The following is a 21511-nucleotide window of genomic DNA, read 5'->3' as shown; positions in this document are numbered from 1 at the left end:
TGAGGCAGAGCAGCTCTCGTTAGCAATCCCCTGCTGTCTTCTAGGAAAGGCCCACAGTCCCTATCTTCAATTCTAATACCAGAATCTTGAAGACTGAAAGTTTTCTCAAACTCCCTCGGTAGTAACCCTTGCCCACACCGGAAGACATTGGGCTGCAACATCTGACCAATACTGGTTTGGTTGCTTTTGCTTCTTTGGTCATCCTCTTACTGTGGTTGTGTGTATGCTACACTGCAGAAATACTGATTGTGCAGTGGGGAGTTGCCCAAGATTGCATTGGAGGTATTCATTAATGTGTGCTATGTGCACCTTAGGATTTTTCTCAAATCCGAAAACATTTTGAATTCTGAAACACTGGCCCTCAGAGTTTCAGAAGAAGGATTGTGGACCGTCTGTTTGTTCCTCAGTGTCTGAATGCTTGAGACACCAAACTGTGCTCTGCCCTTTTTGTCTTGGTGTTGGCACTTGCACCCGAGGCAGACACACACGTGTGCACGTACGCTGGCACATGTGCACACACACAGACATATAGTGGAGGACGGGGCGTCCAGCTCCTGGCCACAGGGTTGAGATGAGGCGAGCACTCCGGGAATTGCCCAGCCGTCTCTTGTGGGCACGGCCAGGGTCTTGCCTCTGATTGTCAGCACTCGGGAATATTGTATGTAACCACGAGGTAAAAGCATAGTGACGTGTGTACGCTCATCTTCAACACTAGGTCAGCACGAAACTGCGTGTCCACGGCTTGCTCACGACCCGTGCCTGGCTGCTCCTCTGCCCAGACAGTGTGTCCTGGTCACCCCGCCTCTCCTTTCCGCCGTGTGCAGCCTCCTCGACAGCCTCTTGGTGGTCGCCCCAGGAGACACAGCAAATGCTGTCCGGCACGCGCGGCTGGTGGCGCGTCTGTGCAGGTAAGACAAGTGCTCCCAGAGGCATGGCGTGGACAGGCCCCGGTCACCTCCAGATGTGCTGGTCTAGCCTTGTGCTGACTCACTGCACGGCAGGCTTGGCTCTGCCACAATCGTCTCGACAGCTTTTATTTCAGATCTGTGAAATTGCTTGTATTGGTTTGCTGTGTTGACTGGTAAGGCAGAGGTTCTAAACCTCATTTGTCCTGCCACTCACTTTGGGACTGTTCAGTCCCCTTGTTCATCCCAAACGGAAGTGAAGGAGTTTGGGGATTTATGTCCGTCGTGGTCATACCAGAATTATGTCCATGATTGAAAAATAAGTTAAAAAATTCATTTGGAGTTACTTAGTTATGGGAGACTGAGCTTTTTATTGCAACGTATTCTGGTAAAATTTAGGGAAATCATGATTGGGTTCTTTCAGTGTCTAATGTGAATAAGCCTCTGACATAACTCTTTCTGATTTTGTCATTGATGGTATGCTGTAGTAAAAAAGGCCTTAGATACTGAATTCCGTCCAACTCAGGTCTGGTTATAGGTCATTCACTCACTCGTGTTACAGTCCTGGGAAAGTTAACTTTAATTTCGGGAGTGTCACTGGTAACACCTACTTAATGGGCGTACTGTGAGAACTAAAAGTGATGCTTTTCATAAGGTTTCATTAGGTATTTTTCTTCAGAATTCTTCCCACATGTATCTGATAAGATTTTTCCCTGTGTTGGATAGTATTAGGTTGGTGCAAAAGTAATTGCAGTTTTTGCAATTGCTTTTAACCTTTTAAACCGCAATAAGATACTTTTTCATAAACATTTATTGTCTTTATTTATAAAAATCCAGGCTCTTGAATTCTACTCAAGGTTACATTCGAACTTCAGATTCTGATTTATTAATCTTTAATTAGAAGCCTACTAATCTTCAGAAGGGTTTTCTTTCTCTGTCCTCCACAGTATTGCAGATGCCACCCTCATAGAGGCATGTGTCCAGGAACTCAGGGTCCCGCTGCCTTCGTCACCGCCCGTTGAACACACCCAGGCTCAGGTGAGCGTCTCCCATCTCCCTGTGGCCTCCTGTCTGTGTGTCTGTTTGCTGTAAGTGGCAGAAACATAAATTCTGCTGAGGTTACACTAACCATAGGAGACGGGGGGAAATCTCTCAGGATATACGTGGTATTATGAAGTTATTTGAAATACGTTACTTAACATTTCAGTGAGACACCTTTGGATGGGAAAAAAAAGCAGTGGGGTTTGAAGACCTAGATTCTATTCCTGATTCCATCGTTACCCAGCTATAGATGTTTAACCAGCTAGCTTTGAGCACTATATTAAGAAGGTGGGTCATTGTATAGCCCCCCTCCCTTACCCCTCTGTGATTTTAGGCTATCTCTGTCATTTTCACCCACATTGGAATTGTTAAAATACTTAGTGATTAAGTTCTGTGTCTTTTCAAAACCCAGTCTAATAAGACTACATTAATTTTTGTTCCTTCACAAGTATTTTTAAGTCCTTGCCTATAGCTAGAGTCTATCTGTAAAGTATGTTTAACAGTTGCTAACAGAAATGTTACCTCAGAATCAAATTTTAAGAAGGGCTACAAGATTTATTTGGGGTGCTAATTAAAGGTGGACTAGACCAGTATCTCTTGCTTGGTGATGTCTTCTGTGAGCTCTCTGAATAAGGGAGACCCCCTCTTACAAGGCTGGAGGATACTATGCTGCCATCGTTGAAGCATGTGTCCCACTGCAGTGTTCTCATTTGTGACTGTGCTTATTGCGTAATGGTGATGCCCTCCATTTTCCTGTCTGTCCAGCCAATAGTCGTTATCAAGGCCCTACCATATACCAGGATCTTCCCTAAGGGAATAAAACTAAGATCCTTCCCTCAAGTTGGGAGAGCGGACCATAGGCAAATCCATATATGCCTGATGACATCTTAGACAGAGAGAAACTAAAATGGGGATAAGAAGTGACGTCAGTGTTGGGAGGGTAGGGTTTTTCCACGTAAGAAGAGGGCCTTTAAGACAGTGACCTGTGACCTGAAGAAGTGAGGAAGCTGGTCCTATCAGCCATAGCAGGGCCCGGGATTGGGGTCCATTTGGCCTTTGTGAGAGACAGCAGGGAGGTCAGAGTGGCTGGAGCAGAGTCCGTGAGGGGAGGGGAGGTCAGAGGGCACGGTGCGCGCCATGAAGGCAGGGCCTGGCTGTGACATCCTGAGTGTGGAGCGCAGTGCCAGGCCGGGGGCAGGTGCTCATTCAGTGCTTGTGGGATGATGAAGAGGAACAGCAATAAACATTTACGGGTGCTTGTTTGTATGAATTCATGGAAGCCTCAAGACAGTCACATGCAGTGCTGTTAGTGGCCTCATTTTATAAAGGAAATGACTGGAGTCCAGAGGCGAGTAACTTGTCCAGGGCTGCTCACACAGTAAGAGGCAGGTCCAGGATTCCAGCCCACACAGGTTGGTTCCAGGACCCACTCTTCACTACCTGGTCTCACGTAGCCTAATTGCTTCTTGGCTATTTTTCCTTACACAAGGTCATTCATTCATTCCAGAAAAATTCTGGAGTGTCTGTTCTGCCAGATGGTGTTGTCGGTGCTAGTGCATCTGAGCAAAGCAAACACCCCCCACTTCCACATGACGTTTGTGTCGTAGGTGCCAGAGACAGTTAACGGTCATTAAAATGTGAAGTGTTTTATTAGATGGTGACAGGTGGCGTGGAAAACAATAAATGAGGATGGGAAGAAGTGGGAGAGCTTGTTTATTTTTGATGGGGTGGTCGGAAAAGGCCTTGTGAAGGTGAGATTTGAACAGAGACCTGAGGAGGGAGGAAACAGGTGTGGGTGGCTTGGGCAGAGTGTGTAGACAGAACTCACGGTGGTGACCTAACTGTCAGCCAAGGTTCGTGTGTGCTGCAGTATGTGGTTGGTTAGGGGTCTGTTTTTCTCACGAAAGCATTTCAGACATAAGCGTTTCAGACATAAAGAGCTCTTTTGTGAACTGTATCAATATTTTATTAAATCTCCAATATGGTAATTTACAAAAGAATCTTGAACAATTCAGCGGTTCTGTCTCTCTGATGCTCCTTATCGGCTCTCACTTTCCATGGTTTATGTATTTATGGTAGCACTTCATACATCCAGAGATCAGACTTGCTGTAAGTTCAATAGTGGAGAATATGACGGGATCACAGGAGATTTCACAGCAGTAAGGAAATAAAGTTTCACATTCTACCTAAGAGGAGAAGTGTAGAGCCATCTGCACGTTTATGTAATTTAATTGGGCAGATTGAATGAAGGGGGAGACATATGTATTCGGAGAAGTAGTACAGAACTATGTTTTGAAATAGTCTGAGGCCACTTATGTTACAGGCACATATCCCTCTGTGAATTCATAACAGCCCCTGACTTGAACCACTGCAGACGAACACGGTGGGAGGAAAAGTGTGTGTGTGTGTGTGTGTGTGTGCATGTGTGTGTACACATACATGTGTGTACATAGAGGGAGAGGGTTTAGAATGTCTCCCTAAATTTGATTTTATGGACTCTCTTATTGCCTGAGGATAATGGATAAATCACAGCTTTTTCTTTATTGTCCAGGGAATTACCTTTTTTAAGTACTTTTGCCAGTTAATACTTGTTATAATATTAGTGTCAAGAGTTGGTTTTATTGGCAATAGTGGGGAAGACGGATTTTTTCTTTTATAATTAAGAGTAGTATTTTTACGCTGAAGGATAGTTGAGGGCAAATGTGGAACAATTTGCATTTTATTTGTAGAAATAACGAGGCTGTTAGGCCAGCTTCCCCCACCACCCAACTGTGCACTTGGAAGAGTGTTTTGTAACCTTTCTTCCTTTCATTACAAAATTGTAGGCTTTATGGCTTTGGAATGCCATTTTCTGCTTCTTCCAGAATATTGATTCCACAATATAGCTACTTGAAAAATTATATTTATAAGCCTTTATAAGCCTTTCTTTCTCTGAATAGAATTCAAAATTTGGCTTTGAAAATATTCCTTGGTTTGGTATTATTAATATTATAGTTGATGGTGTTTATGTGGCCATTAATGACATGCTTATAAGAAAAATAATGCTTTTTTTCTATGTATTCATTTGGTCTTTAGAAATTACAATTAATATTTTATTAATTTTTTTGTTAAGTTATAAAGGGTGAGTGATTATAATGCATAGAAAAGTAAAATCCTTTGTCACCGAGATGGCCTTTTCAAATGATATGTCTGTTTTCCTTTATCTCCCTTTCCCAATAGGTGTCTTTTCTCCTCGAATACCTGTGCTCCTTGTTCAGACTTCTGCAGTCGTGTTTACTGGTAGATCCTGACCTTGTGATTCAGGACGAGCTTCTGAAACCTCTCACCACAAACATCATTGGAGTTCTCACCATATGCACCAAAGATCTATTAGGTAAGCTTTACTGTTTTAGTTTAGGGTGGAAGTAGATAATACTGAGGAAGGAAAATCGTACTTTGCAACAGACATTCACTTAGGGGTTATGTGTTACATTCGTGTTCTTTGCCAGCATTTTGGAATGTTTTATAGTGTATTTTATAGAACGGCTGTTATAAGTGGTTCCAGGAGACCATTTGAGGTGAGTGTGTAGTATCATGAAAGACCATCCCCTGTGCTGTCAGCTTAAATGAGGGTGAAGTTCTTCGTGCAGTGTTAGAATGTACAGTGAGATTTAGGTGTGAACTATTCTTACAAACTATGGCTAAGGCCAGATGACATGCTAGTAACTCATTTGCAATAACAAGGGTAAGCAAATCTAGCATATAATATCAAAGATTTCCTAAGGTCTGAAATTATTGAAAGATAAACTGATTAAAAGTTGAATATAGTGCTTAGTAGTAGAAACAATGTGGGACCTTTATCAAGATTAACATATTACAATTGTCTAAAATAGTTTATAATGAAGTAGTTGACCATTTGGTAATTCTCTTTGCTGTCAGTTCACTCTTATGTAGTCCTTTGAATGTTATGGATTTGCTTGGTGTTCGGCCTGGGAAGTGAAATGTTCTGTGATGCTCAGCAAAGCCGGTCCTCAGTGTCTCATCGGTGTTAAAAATTATCCCAGTGCTATAATAGAAGCACAGGAATTCTTTACTGGGAGATTTTATAAGCAGCAGTGATGTCCTAATTGAGCTAGTTAGGTTAGGTTAGGCCATGCATTCTCTACCAGGGTGATAGCACCCCCCAAGGAGCAGAAATTGACTCTTGGGGGAAAGGGGCAGGGGACAGTATTCTAGCTGTTACAATGGCCTGTGGTCCCCCAAAGCGCAGCTCTACCCAATGGCATCTTATTCCAGAGCACTTAATTGCTCTTGGTGGGTTTTCTTGGTCATCACTGGAGAAACATTGACATTGCGCCCATGGAAGGTACACACGAAATGTGCAAGATCAGTGCTAGAAGTCTGATGGCTGTCACTGGAGGACTTTTGAGTCAATGCTTGATCCCAGAGCCACATGGCAAGAGTGGCCTGTACTTCTTGGCCATTGACTGCCTCGTGGATGTTTTTATCGATTCTGTTGCTTTGGTGTGACTTGGGCCTTGAGAATTAAATAAAAACCACATACAAAAGTAGTATACATTTTATTATTTAATTATGTAAAAGCATTTAACTCATCATTAATCATGTCAAGTGCTGAAAAGAAAACTGTGATATCTGAATGTATATCTAGTAAGTGGTTCAAAGTTATTGTCTTCTATCTAGCAGAAGTTAAAAGTTCACTGAAATATGTTTTAAGAAATTTTCTTTTCTTGGAAAAATAAAAGTTTTGAATAATTTTATAAATAATTGATTATATTTCTAGTATATATATTTATACGACTTGCAATTTTCATATATAATTTGCTACATTTTAATGTATGCGAATAAATAAATTACATTAGAAGTTATTCAGCAAGCACAGTTATAAAGTTAAATGTTAATAGCTTTTGAATTTTTAATTTAACTTCCAACTTAAATATTTTATTTGGCCCTCTTAAGCCTGTATTGTATGTAATCAGTAAACTTGATACTTACTGTTTTTACATGTAAAGTACAGACATATAGGTAGTACATAAACAGATACATGGTATCTGTGGAATTAACATTTCATGGGGCTGGGGATGAGAAAACATGTCTAAAAGAATCTTACGGAGCCGATAATAACAAAATGGCTGAGAAACACGAGAACTGTTATAATCCAAGCTCCCTGGGTGGTACTGTTTTCAGGTGCCTCGTAGGTGCAGATGAACACGGAGGTGAGTCTTTGGTGTGCGTGGTGATGGAGTTTGACAAGAGCTGGCAGATGTGGACGCAAAGGGCAGTCCTAAGACCGCGAGTGCCCTCAGCTCCCACTGGCCACGCACAGAGAAGGGCAAAGCTGTCCGTACCTTAGAAGGCTAATGGCTGCATCGTCAGCCCTGGGCAGAGCTGCAGAATCCTCTTTTGTATCAGTTTCCCTTGTGGGGCAATACTCTTCTTGGTTCTTCAAGGAAATTCTCTTCTGCCATGACCAGGGCACAGTGTGCTTTCCTCTCTCATCCCTGCTCAAAGTTGCTAGAGGGGACAAAGAAAACAGGAGAAACTTGACTTTTATAGAAATCACACAAGCATAGTTCTGAGTTTATGACTTAGTATTCAGTTTGTCACACTTTCTGTTTGTTATTGAATGTGATTTAATAAGAAGAGGATGTGTAAGTGTGTATTTATTTGTCTAAAGAAGGGTGGAGGGGAGATTTCTTTAAGAAGCAATGGAAAAGTAATTGAAGTAAATTTTGGATTATGCTAAAAACATTTGTGGTCATTTCACAAGACATACCTCTTATTTTAAGTGTAATGAAGTGTCTGGTGAGTTTTGTGTTTTAAAAGGCTCTTTTTCTTCTTCGTGTTAATAACTTGAAATGTTTCGATTCGTTTTATAGATGTAGAGTTAATATCGGCATTTTATCAGACGTGGACACACTTATTTAACCTTCTGGCCACACTCCTGAGGAAAGCTGGTGCTGCCTCTCTCCCGTCGATTACCATGGGGCTGGCCAAACACTGGGTAGCAGTGATTGGTAAGATTCTCTTGCCAGGCTTGTGGTTTGTCTGCTAATAAGAAATAAAAGTTAAGATAAGCGTGATTTATGATTTTAGATAGAGTAGATTCTCTAAAATTAAGTATTTACGGTATGGCATATAAAAGAGAAACCAGGTACTTGCTCTGAGATTTTGCAGTGCGCTTGAGGAGCCTAAAACGTGTAGTTTTGAAAAATTGAAACCCATTTCAAGATACCGTAAAAACAGGTAAGAGAAGCCTGTGGTGTAATGATGATACGTATGACATTTTTATAAAACAAGGAGGTCGATTTTCTTATGTTGGCGTAGAAACCAGTCTGTTTCTTCCCAGGTATGCGCTTACTGCGAGTGGGTGAATCCACATGTATCGGAGCCTGTGTACACGATGACATGGGAGGTTACAGTCAAAACAGTGTCTTGTCTCAAGACACAAGGATCTCCTTATAGCACAGAAATGAGTACAGTGTAGTTAATGATTGGTGTGTTTTCCGTGTACTAGTTGCCTGCTAGAATAAACAAATGATTATTTTGTAACATGATTTTTTAAGTGCCTCTAATTTTTCATAGTTCTAAATTTTAGCTTAGCAAAAAGCCTTTTTTTACAGCAATGTTTGTAAAAAAAAATGTATGTTACTTTTTTAAAATAACCAGTTTAAATGTATTCAGAATTGAGTTTTTTAAGTTTCACTAATTCACTATTCAGTTGACTTTTTCCCAATTTTATTTTATCATTTGGTCATTCTGTCAATTAGATGTATGACATATCTTATAACCAGAGTGAGAGTTATGAAGTAAGATTTATGGGGAAATCACAGGTTGAACAAGAAACAATTGTTAGGTAGCTGGGTATAGGAGTTCTGAGTTTATTCTAAGGGGAAATATATCCATTTAGAGATCATTATTTTGTTAAAAGAGATTAAAATGGAAAGAGATTGACTGAGTGATTGAAATTGAGATTTTCTTCTTGCATCATGTTGGGGAAGGCTAGTCTGTGAAGCAAGATGCTTTATGGGACCCATGGGACACCTCAGCCAACTGGTCACACTGGGTCCACTGCCTGTTTTGGTAAACCCAGTTTTATTGGAACATGACCACACTGATTCATTTACTTATTGCCCAGGGCTGCTATCATGTCACAGTGGTGGAGTTGAATACTTGTGACGAAGGCCTGTGACCCACAAAGCATGAAGTATTTATTTACTCTTTGGCTCTTTGCAGGAAAAAGGTGTTGACCCCTGATTTAAACCTGTTGACCCAACACTATTTTCCTAGTGATGAAATAAAGACATGTTAAATTCAAAATCTATACAACATGCACACAGTTTTATATAATAATGGTGCCAATCAAAAATAACCTACTACATAAACAGGTAGCTTTGATAATAGTCATGTTAATGAAAGCATAACTAATAAAAATGATCATTGATATTCCTTGCCATGGAGTTGTTTTTCGTTTTTATTTTTCATCCCCATACACCTCTAAAATATCATAGGGTCACTCTGTAACTTACGTTATCTATAACAATATTTTCTCAAACTTGACTAATATTTAGACATTTAAATGAACATAATTCTCCTGAAACCCCATGCTGACTAAATTATTTTTCTTCCATTACTTAAGAACATAAGAATTTCTATAACCTAAATCTAGGCAGAAACTCTCTGGTTATAACTCTAACACAAGTATGAATCCAAAATAATATAAAAATAAAACAACAAAATTATAAACCAGTGCTATCAAATTAATAAAATTAATGTAATTAATGTTCTTTTGATTCATTGAGATCAGTGCTCACAACAGGAAATGAATGAGCGATTCAGTGCAGATTCTTTTGTACTGGTTTGCCTGTTCTTCCCTCTCGGTTATATTTGCAGTTCGGTTCATCACCACTCTCGCTCTGTCTCAGAGCTGCCACAATGCCATTGTTCCCTAGAGTGCCGACACTGCACACTAAGCCCCGTTTTCAGTAGTTTGCCATCAACTTGTGTGAAGCAGAGACACAATCACACTTACAAGGTGGTAATCTAGGTAATCCAGACTACAGTTACATTACTATTTTTTAGATTAGCACTGAAATAAAAATTAAGAAGTTGAAAACTCTAGAGACTTTGTAGATCCCAGTAGATCCCAGAGGGATCAATGCTCATCTGTACATAATCCTCTTATTTTGGGTCTTAGCCGATATTGTGTATATGTGCATTTGTACATGTGCGCGCGCACACACACACACACCTGTTCATATAAAAAAGAACTCATATAAAAAGGAAAATGAAATAGGTTGCTTGATTCAGTATGTTGTCTTAGTACTGTTTAAATTACCTTTAAACACTGGAGGTTATTCTTGTGATAATTGAACCACTGACTTGTATTATTTTGATGAAACTTTCAAACATTTACATATGGAATTCTTCCTCTTCTAGATATGTTGTGCAGTTGTGTGGGGCTGTCGACCACGTGCCCCTCCCTGTATACTGCCAGCCTGCAGTTCCTTTCTATTCTCTTGACTGAAGAAGCAAAAAGGTGTCTATGGGATAAGGATAAAACGAATTTATGTCACAGTCCAACAATAGCTTCACTTCTTGATAAAACTCAGGAAAATCAGAAATCTCTAGAACGATTTAATGAAGTAATTATTCAGGTATGTGATTTCTTGATTTTTTAAAACTTTCAGTGTTGGTCTTGTAAAAAACGTTTTTCAGTCATTTGAATTAAAAAATAATGCTCGTTTTGACCATTTACATACTAGAAGAGTATGTCAAGTTAAATGAACCATCTCCTCTCCCGTCTTATCCCTCTGATGTTGACCAGAATATGATGTAAAAATTCAAAATTAAATAATAATCTAAGTCCATCAGTTTATCAAAATAGTGTGTCATATCATGACCAAGTTGGGTGGATTTCAGGAATGCAGGTATAATTAATAACTTACTGCCATTTTAAAGACAGTTTACATCTTTGAAAATGTATTCACCTCAGTGACATTTAATTTATAGAAACGAGCTACCTATATTTAAGGTGGTTATGTATATAGAGGTAGGCAGACCTGCGTTGTCACACTTGTGAGAAAATGTCCCCTTTCCAAGCCCTGAGGCCTATTTTATCTAACTTACTTTTTTCACTCCTAAAATATGAACCAAGATTTTTGTTTCATCAAAAAACATTTTGAAATCACTAAAGTATTGTTATTTCATAAATAGGTTAACAATAATAAAAAAAACACAGAAGTGTTTGCTAAGTTGCAGAATTATTTTTTACAAATAGGAATATTACTAGATTTTTTTTCTTTCTTTTTTTTAATGATTTTATTGGGGAATGGGAACAGGACTTTATTGGGGAACATTGTGTACTTGTGGGATTTTTCTAAGTCAAGTTGTTGTCCTTTCAATCTTGGTTGTGGAGGGCACAGCTCAGCTCCATGTCCAGTTGTCATTGTTAGTTGCAGGGGGCGCAGCCCACCATCCCTTGTGGGAGTCAAGGAGTCGAACCCTCAACCTTGTGGTTGAGAGCCGGTGCTCCAACCAACTGAGCCATCTGGCCACCTGGGAGTTGAGCGGCAGCTCATTGACTTCATTCCAGTTGTGGAGGGCGCAGCTCGCTGGCCCATGTGGGAATCAAACCTGCAGCCCTGTTGCCCAGAGCTCGCGCTCTAACCAACTGAGCCACCCGTCCGCCCCTACTGGAGTTTTTTCAATGTTCACAATCCTCCTTTTTTATAATCGTATGTATAAATGATTTTTATACATCATTTATGTATAAATGGCTTCCTGATTTTTGTCTTCTCACTGAAAGGTGGAAAGTGGTAGGCTTGTACATTGAAATTTGTTTCTGCATTTTACAGACAACATTCTTCCTGGTCGCTGACTTGTAACTGTCACTTTGCTGCTCAGGATTTGGGGATTTTTGCCCTTTTCTGCCTGTGAAACTTGCGGCTGTACACCTCTTTCTGACCTGACCCTTTGTGCGTTTGCCCAGCAGCCCTGATGATGCTGGCATGCAGACACAGCTGGTAGAGGCCAGGACAGCTCCCCGGGCTGCTCAAACCTGCCTGAGCAAGTGGGCACAGGGTTCCCAGGGCAGTGTGGCCTCCTTGCCCAACAGATGGTAGTTGCTTTCCCAGCACTGATAAGATGTCCCCCGTCATTTTCTCCTCTGTCTCCAGCAGCTCCTTCAGAAGCTGGATCTGTAGGGATAAAAGTCCTCAAAGCATTTCTCGAAGTCACTTCTTGGGAGGCCAGAGCTTCCCAATAGCTACCACCCTATTCTCATTCACTGAGCTTTTCCTAGTTTAGTGCCCAAACCGGACACTGTCCCGTCTTCTCATTCACCTTCAGAACATCAGGCTTTGTCCCCCCAGTGGTTGACTGAGCCCTGTTTTACACTTTAAGGAATACTGTAGGGAGAAAACTCAAATTCACGCCTTTAAAAAGCTCTCCCCCAGCCCCAATCCACAGTGTTACTAAGTTCCTAATTGGCTCTGGTGGAATGCTTATCTTCTGGGAGGGGCCTTTGCTTTCCTGGTGCTTTTCTCTTCAGGGAACTTAAATGAATCGTGGAGCCCCCATCCATTTCCTTCCCTCAGGGAGGCTGGTGCCTGCCCCCTCCCTGCCTGGGCCAGAATGCCCAGCAGCTCTGGGAGCCAGACCACAGCTATGGCCATGGCTCCTGTAGCCAGTTCTGGACCTTGTGAAGTTTCCAGGCCTCCCTCCACTCAGGCCAAGCCACGGTGTCTGATTTCCCTCCTGTTTTATCTTGCTTGTTAGTGGTGCTGTGTTTCAAGGAACCATAGTTCAACTTGTGGTAAATGTGGGTCGATGTAGGGACAACGAACCAGATTAAAATAGTGCATGTAGGAGAAACTGCTGCCGGATTTTGCCGTATTTACCTTGCCCTTATTTTGCCCTAATAGTTTACAATATTATTTATTACAAAAGTTATTGTCTATAATCTTTCTCTGTTACCTTCCTTGGCCCAGGAAAATGAGCCACAGGGTATCTCCGTGATTTTCCTAATGACTAGCTAATTTTCCTCTTCATTTATTCCAAATTGCAAAAGATAGAAAGTATTCTGTGTGAATATGGACACATTAACCAATTATTTATACTGTATTTCCTAGTAAATCATACTCTTTTTGTTCATGGAAACAGGAGACTATGGACATACGATGTTTGTTAGAAGGGCACAGGCGAGTTTAAGACAAAGAAAGTAAAGATGGGAATCAGACCTGTGACACACTTGGGAGGAAATGTATGCCTAACGGAAAATGGGATACTCACTAATGAGCTTATTTGACTGCAAACTGTGTTTTCTTTGCTCTGCCCTATATAAACGTGATATGTGAATTAATATATTATTAGACTACATTGAAGAGCCACACATTGTGTTTCTTAATATACGTCCATGAGGGCTATGGGTAGTGCCATGTGTTATGCGAAGCAAAGTAAACTACAGTCTTTAAATTAGCAGAAGAGATAGTATTCCAAAATTGGTGCGCTTCAAAGGAATATTTAAATCCTCTGTAAAATGTGCTAAAACATGGTAGATGTGTGACCCCAGACATATCACTTAACCTCTTCTGATTTAGTTCTTCAGAATATAAAAATGAGAGGTCTGTGTGGCATTATTGCTAAGTTTCAGCTGGCTCCAAAATTCTTCCATCTCCTAATCAATTATTGTACTATAACTTCAATTAAGCTGTCTTGGCAGAGAATCTTTTCAATGGCTGCTTTACAGCATATCCTATTGGGGATACATGTTCAAAGTTTGCTTTTGATAGTTATATCTTAAATAATGTATAATTTTATTTTTTCATAATTCAGTTTTACAGGATTTGAATACTCTCTAAGAAACTATTAGCTGTGTTTTGACCACAAAATACTGAACACACTTGACTTAATGGTGATTTTGCCTTCCCTAGTGAGATACTCAATACGTTTCATTTGCAAATACGTAGAGATAATAAGATTAACACGATCATGATGAGTTTTGTCTGTAACTGAGATGTCGGATTTTTACTCTTTATATTTGCTCTAATATCTAAGGATAGTAATGCAAGGAAACAAACTCTTATGTCCCAACTTAGGAGGTATATTTTGCATTAGTGTTTATTGAGTGGTAAAATTTCAAGAGTAAATAAATCTGTTAGAGATACGGCGTAGGTACTTGAGATACTGCTGTGTTAATGAATGTTTACTGTAATTAAAGAGCCTCTTTATCTTAGTGCCCTTTGGAAAGAAAGCAGAAAGTCTTGACCTAGAATTCCAAGATCCCTTAGTGTACAGACGGGATTGGATTAAAGAGCCTAACATTTAAATTACATTGAGTCTTCTTATTTTCTTTCTACCTATGGTTAACACAGAGACATCTTGTGTCTTGCTCTGTATCCTCTGGATGCATTTTCTTGGTGCATCCTCCAGTAGCTAGTGGTCTGTGACTTCAGCTGTTAATAGGATGTGGGACCTTAGCCTCCACCTCCCGCCTCCAGGCTGCTCCCACTGGCTGTACAGAGCCTGCTCTGCACTGACGCTCAGACCTAATTTTCAGTCTGTACTACGTGCTACGTGGAAAACCATAGGAATTAAATTCTATGCTCTGAACTTCGGCATATGTTGAAAAGTGTGTGGATTTACTATAGGTCAGTCCTGTTTATTTCTTGTTTGTTTGTTTTTAGTTTGGGGCTTTCATGTCAGGTTTACCATGTATACAGTTTTATAAGTTTTGTTAGCCAAAGTAGGGTACTTTCTCATTTTCCTCTTCTAGAGGCTACTCCTTACACCTCTTTGAGCTTATTGTTTACCAGTTTCCCTTCCGTGTCTCCAGACACTTATATTTCTCTAGCTGGGTTATTCCGTTTTGGACATGATCTGTTGATTTCCTACTGTGGAAAATGAGACTGTAACCATCTTTCCACCCCCCCAACCACAATGGGTTTCTTCTTATTACCCCAATGTTATATATCTTCACGTTGACTAGAGATTACGCAGCATGTGGTGTTAAATCCGTGAAAGCAATATACACAATTGAACCATGTTTGTTGCAATGTTTACGTTTCTTTTTCTAAGCTCATGTTCTTTGCCAGCGATTGAATGTCCTCTCAGTGTATTTAGAAATGTCAGAACTTACATCAGCTCATCTCCCGGAAGAAGTCTCCCGGTTCCTTCTGACTGCTTGGTGCCCGGTGTCGTCCCGGGGTCCCGTTCACCTTTTTCCTGGGGAGTCCCTTTAGTCTGTACTGTTTCATGCAGTCTCCTATGTCCCATGTCTCCCTTTTGGTAGAGTCCGTCCTCCAGCAGCTTCCAAAGCCTGCAGAGGAGGCTTTTTGGAGATGGAGACGTCTGAGCATCCTCATCTACCCTCACGTTTTAGAGTTGGGTCAAGTGAGCATTCTACACTGGAGATCATTCACTTCAGAATTTAGAAGGCATTGTCTATTCCCTGTAACTTCTGTGGTTACTGTAGAGAATTCTGAGGCCGTCACGATCCCTGGTTTCTCTCTCCTGGAAGTTTTCAGAATTTTTTTTTTTTTGTCTCTAATGTTATACACGTTCCTGATGAAGTGCCTAGGTGTGGAATGGGTGTTTTTTTATCCCTTGTGCTGGGCTCTTTCCACTGTAATTACCTGACATTTCCTCCACTTTGTATGCTGTGTATGTTTGCAAGTCCTGTTAGGTTTGCTTCTTCCTAGAGAGTCTCTCTTTTCTTCTTTTTCCTCTATTTTTGTTTCTGTTTTCTGGTTAGGGGCTTCTCTCGGGTCTGGTCACCTTGGATGACTGCTGTATTCAAAACTGGGAGACTTACAGCAGGTTGGAAGCTGAGCATGAATGGAACTGGTCACCCGTAAACTGTACTGGGTCGTTCTATGACTGTCTCCTTGAGCTTCTCAGATTTCCTAGAGAAGAATTTCCCAACATCCTGAATGGAGGTAAAAACCCTCCTGTCAAGTGTTTTGCAGCAAAGTAGGAGAAGAGAGCTGGGGTATTAGGATTTAATTTGCACAATTTCACTTAATCCTTCCTGTTTTCAGTAGAATACCCTCACCCACAAATGAGCTTGACCTCTGCCAGCATAGACTCCTTCTAACTCATCCTCTTCAGAGACTGAACCTCCGGTCATTTTAAGGGTTGAGGAGGAAGAGTGTGTTGGCTGCACAGAGATTGGTGGGTGGTGGGCAGAATCTAGTCCTCTCACTGCTTTTCAGAGATGTTTCAAACAACCTCCCTTCACTGTCTGGGGGAGGTAAGACATGCAGATGTGATGTGAGGGTTTCACTGGGTCCTGATTCCAATATACCAATTGTGGGAAAACATTTTTGAGCAAAACAGAAAATCTGAATTTGGACTGGATATTAGTTAATACCAAGAAATTTTGTTAATTATGTTAAGCATGATGTTGGCTTTATGGTTATATATACTGGAGTGTGCCACTTTAAAATACTTCAGCCAAAAATATTTAAAAAGACAGTATGGAGGTTTGTTACTCTGTTTTCTCTGCTCTTATAACATATTTGGAATTTTTTTATAATGAAAAAAATTTTAAACTCATAAATTCAAATGCATAAAGGAAATATATCAAAATATATCAGTAGTTTCAAAATTACAAGTAATTTTTCATTTACATTAGAGTAAAAAAATTAAGAAATAATGCTTTTTTGAAAAATGTATCACATGACAGGTAAGTGTTACTACAGAAATGAAAGATGGACAGAACCAAATCACCTGAGGTACAGAGGTATATTGGGTGGAAACCGAGGGAGGGGAATGTGTCTCAAGAAGAAGAAAGGAGTAATTTGACGACGGTTCTCCTGCTCAGCAGTTTTCCAACTGCTAAAGTTGGAAATAAGTTAAAGATGTGTGTGTATATTCTCTGGTCAGTTTGAGTAAGTGCAGGAACTTGCTCTGTGTTATACTAAAATGTAGCTTTTTTCTTTATATGATGAGTCTTTGAGACTGATTGTTGGTCTTAGCCATATTGTAAGTTTCTTAGTCAGTCTTATCCACACAGAGCATTCTTAAATCTGAATGATTGACCAGATTCCAGTGGGTTCCATGGACTAGTCTAAACCTAGCAATACCTTTTAAATAGAACACGTCTCTTATTCACAACACTCTTGCTTCCGAGTAAGCTTTCCTTCAAGGCAGTTTGATATGTATTCTTTGCAGAGCTATGAAGGGAAATCCGGCAGAGATACTCTGAAAAGAGTTGCTGCGAATGCACTGCTGTCACTCCTGGCGGTCAGTAGAAGAGCCCAGAAGCTCGCTTTGGAAGGTGAGCCGCACGACGGATGCGTCAGATGCTTTTGTGGTCTGTTTTCAGCTCAGAGACTTTACTGCTTGTTCATTTTAGTTTTCTTTGGACTCAAAATGTAAAAAACCTTATACTCTCAGGGTCGCTAAAAGTAGTCAAATGTATTACTTCTAAAATAAAAAGATACATGTAGATTATTTTTGTGCAATGATTGCTGCTGTAGAGAATGTATATCTAAATGTTATAGAGGCTTAAAAACATCACTTAATTCTATAAAAATTAAATCTTAATAACCACGCGCACATGTGGCATACCTGAAAAAGAACATAGTTTTCATAGTAATAACAATAGATGGTCCTATATTGTTATATAAATTTCCCCCATAAAGTATTATAATTTCTCATATGGAATCAGAGTAACAGCAACGTCAGATCCATTAGTTTCAGTTGTGATTTGCTCCTCCAACAAACTGTGTGCCTCAAAATGTAACTTAGATGTTGGGAGGATTGTACGAACCTGAAAACAAGTAGGTTTTAGCATTTTTGGTTCTCATACAGTTTTTCCTCTGGTTCGTTAATCTCACCGAAAATACGAAAATGAAGTTGGTCAGAAATGTAAAACATTTTTTTGAGCGTGTGATCGCTGCATGTGGTTTGGACTGACTTGGAGATGGGGTTTCCTTTGATGGTGTTGGTGTTGCTTCTTAGCGGCCCTGATAGACAGCTGCATGGAGCGGATGAAGCATGTTAACGCACAGCTGAGCCTGGACACTCTGAGGCCTGGGAAGGCCGCGCTCAGGAAGAAGGTGAGCAGCGGGGACTTTTGGGACGGACGGAGGGCCACTCCCAGATGGTCGCTGTCATGTCCGCACGCTTGTGAACGACCGATGTGGGGTTGACACGAGGGCCTGATTTAGAAGAAAGGCAGCCAGAGACGTTAACAGGCTTTCCGCATGAGCACGTTGGGGTCGGGGTTGTGTGGGTGTGTCTTAGTTCTCCTGTGAATGACTTTAAATGAAAGGTGTATGTTACATGTTGGTTGTTAATAAACAGTCTGGGCCAAGTGCTGCTGTAAACATCTCATGTTTATTATCTGACGCACACTCAGGACAATGCAGTCCTTTAACTGGTAATTCATAAAGCCAGTATTTGCCCAGAGCTGGGCGGTTGATTCTTTCCTTCTGTGACTTCTGAATGTCTCTAGCATTGAGTCTGCTGGACTCATGTTCATGGAAACTGTAAATAACACAGTTTTTATGTAAAGCAGTGGTTAATAATAGTAACTATGGTTAAAAAGACCCGCCACACAGGCTTACTGGGAAAATGAATGTGCATGCGTGTTTCTATGTACATAGCGCAGGCCATAGAGCAGTGATCTGTGCCATAACTAGTTTCTGCTGCATTTGATTGGTAACCAAGAAAAAGCCATATTAATAATTTCATTGACGCAGGGGGTCACATGTTTTTCAGTTTCTTTTCTTGCCTCTTTTCCTCTCTTGGCAAAGGCCCTTCATCACTGAGAAAGAAAGCAGCTCCTGATGTGATTGAAAAACAGTCAGCACCTGCCTCACTTTATAGAGATGAAACATGGAGCTTGTAATGTATCTCAGTTCCTCCATGCTTGATAGAACAGAGATAGCTTTTTCGCGGTGGCTGCGCTTCTTGAGATATGCTCATCTTTCAGAGATCATTAGCTTGTCAGTCCACTCCCAGTTATGCTGTCCAGGCACAGAGAGCATGGCTCACTGTCATGGGACCCAGAGGAAAGGAACAACTGTCTGTAAAAAGAGGGATATGCCATGTGTTCACATCTTTCACCTGCTTTTTGTTTAAACAGGAGGATGGCTTTATTAAAGAGTTAAGCATTGCCATGCAGCTTCTAAGAAACTGTCTTTATCAAAACGAAGAATGTAAGGTAAGTAGAGTTCCTTCTCCAAATGTTGACAGCGGTGCTGGCACTGAGCACTTTAATTTCCGTGTGAGATAATGTAGGAGGGAAAATGGAAACCTTTGGATTTTGTTTTAGATGCGCAGTTGATTGTTCCTCAGACCCAGTGTTAATTCTCACAGTCAGTGCACTTAACCTAGTTATTCTTCAACGCTGGTGCCGTTTCTTGTTTCAGTCAGCGTGTTAGCTTTGTCCCTGAACCTGACTTTGGGCAGCTCAAGCTCTGGAGTCTCTTTCTGCTCTTCAGCTTTTCTACGAAGGTGGAAAGGATGGCTGTGTGTGTCTTTTGAGGCAGGGTGTTTTCAGAGGTGGTTGTCAGACAGCTGTCCACGGGGGTAAGTGCAGGGGTCTGTGTCCATAAGGAAAGAACGCGAGTGTGTCAGAGTGCCCTCCGTTCTTGCCGAGCGTGGCCCCGTCCATCTCAGGGAGCCAGGCTCCACTGCCAGCTCTGCCCGCTCCCGGGGCCCCTGCGCTCAGCCCCTCTGCCTGGGAACCACGGGCGTGTTTTGCATTGTCTGTGAGCTTTGATGCCGTCATTTAAATCACTGCATTAACACCGTTACACAGGATATGACGTCTGGAACACTTGGATTTGCTTGTCGCAGTATTACAACACTTTTGAAGCACTGATTTTCACACAAATAATGTAGAACATGAGTAAGACAAAAAGAAATGATAAAAGCTCCCTTTAAAAAAAATTCTTACCCCTTTTGCTTTTACTTGTGATAAAACTGGAAAAAAATGTACTGTCTCTACAAATAAATATCTTGAACACATATTCCTTAAACTGTGTTAAATGATTTGTGCAAGACGTATGACTAACAATTTATATTTCAAAACAGTTTGATGGGAATTAAGTATTTATACATTTCATTAAAATTCCCCATGTATGAACTTTTTACTCAGAATATTCTATCATTTACTAAATTTATGATCCCTTATGCTAAATAGTATCCTAGTGACTGGATACAGTTAATATTCTTCCATGACACCTTACTACTCAGGGAATACTCTGGAACACTGTTTTTTTGTTTTTTTTTTAAACCAGCAATATTTTATTTATTTATTTTTAAGGTTTTATTAAATAATACAGCTAACTGGAACACTTTCTAGGTAGGATCTGCTTCTCTAGGTTTATGAGATGCATGCTTGGGTACTGGTTATAAATGTAGTGTTCACGTTTGTAACACATGAGATGTCTATAAAAGTGTAATCTCTCAATCAATCAAAGCATTTCTGCATTTCCAAGTTGTTGATAAGGAGTAAATCCAAAAAAGAATGTTTAGATTGCTCTTGAGTACAAATGCAGTCTGATGGGGCAAAGATTCTTAATTTCTTTTTCTGCTCCCACTTACCTGAGCTTTATGACGCACTCCCATTACTTGTTGTTGGTCCCTCTTGTGGAAAGTCACCGAGTAACCCACACCTACACCGTCCCAGTGTCTGTGTTTGTGTGACATTGAGGAGTTTTCATACTGGGAAAATCCTGGTGGCTGTGAGTTAATGAATTGAATGCTGGGTAAGGTTAGAGGTAGGCAAGCAAGGTCCAGGCAAGAGGTGAGGAGACCCTAGCCAGGGCAGGTGGAAAGCAGAAGGAGGGGAGAGTGAATCTGAGATATGGAGAAGGCAGAGAAATGTGGAATAACTTCCAGGCTCTAGTTTAATGCAAGAGTGCCTAATAGAGCAGAGCGTTAAGTATGAGAGAGCCTGATGTTTGGGTTTGCATGTTAGTGTGAAGTGTCTGTGATATCCCGGTGGAAAATGGCTGGTACTCAGTAGATTACATAGATGTCGCGCTCGGAGGGGTGAAACAAGGTGTTACCGTGTTTCCCCGAAAATAAGATCTAGCCAGGCCATCGGCTATAATGCGTCTTTTGGAGCAAAAATTAACATTAGACCCGGTCTTATTTATAAAACGGGGTCTTATGTTAATTTTTGCTCCAAAAGACGCATTAGAGCTGATGGTCCAGCTACGTCTTATTTTGGGGGAAACAGGGTAGGAGTTATCAGCGTATAGATAGTGTTTGTGGCTGTGACTATTGTTGAAATTCCCCAAGAGAGTATCTAGTGAAAGCCTGGGTCAGGTCCTTGGAAAATACAACTCATATTTAAGAGAAGGCATCAAACCACTGAGAAGAAAATGCTGGAAAGAGTTTGGAGATGACCTAGGATAGAGGGGCTCCATGGAAGTGAAGAAAAAGAGACCGTCTATAGATGCCACAGTTCCTGAAGGTCTGGTAACTGCAAAGATAGGAGTGGTCTTCCCAGCACTGTCAGGGCAGACAATAAATTTAAGCCGACAATTAAATATGGGATGGGAAATGAAAACAGTAAGAGTATTCGTTACAGAAGCTTAGTCATT

The 21511-nt window shown here is 40.7% G+C and overlaps 1 protein-coding gene across 7 annotated transcripts in view; it reads left to right on the top strand.

Moving 5' to 3' along the window:
• RTTN (rotatin) overlaps positions 1 to 21511 on the top strand; it is a 126627-nt gene that overhangs the window by 86031 nt on the left and 19085 nt on the right. For 6 of the 7 annotated variants that reach the window (XR_012498707.2, XR_012498705.2, XR_012498702.2 and 3 more), the window contains 8 exons: positions 716 to 908; positions 1853 to 1943; positions 5166 to 5319; positions 7823 to 7960; positions 10383 to 10600; positions 17118 to 17223; positions 17910 to 18007; positions 19039 to 19116. Coding sequence is in view for 2 of the 7 variants with exons in the window: in XM_074339859.2 (XP_074195960.2) it covers positions 716 to 908; positions 1853 to 1943; positions 5166 to 5319; positions 7823 to 7960; positions 10383 to 10600; positions 17118 to 17223; positions 17910 to 18007; positions 19039 to 19116 (1076 nt within the window). In the remaining 5 variants the exon portion in view is untranslated. Of the gene's footprint in view, positions 1 to 715; positions 909 to 1852; positions 1944 to 5165; positions 5320 to 7822; positions 7961 to 10382; positions 10601 to 15696; positions 15881 to 17117; positions 17224 to 17909; positions 18008 to 19038; positions 19117 to 21511 lie in introns of those variants that run through there. The other variant, XR_012498708.2, reaches the window with a different exon arrangement.

The sequence above is a fragment of the Rhinolophus sinicus genome, chromosome 4, assembly GCF_057876585.1.
Source record: "Rhinolophus sinicus isolate RSI-liver-muscle chromosome 4, RSI-T2T, whole genome shotgun sequence".
Classification (NCBI taxonomy): Eukaryota; Metazoa; Chordata; class Mammalia; order Chiroptera; family Rhinolophidae; genus Rhinolophus; species Rhinolophus sinicus.
The sequence above is the reverse complement of the archived record's forward strand: the minus strand, read 5'-3'. Positions and strand labels throughout refer to the sequence as shown.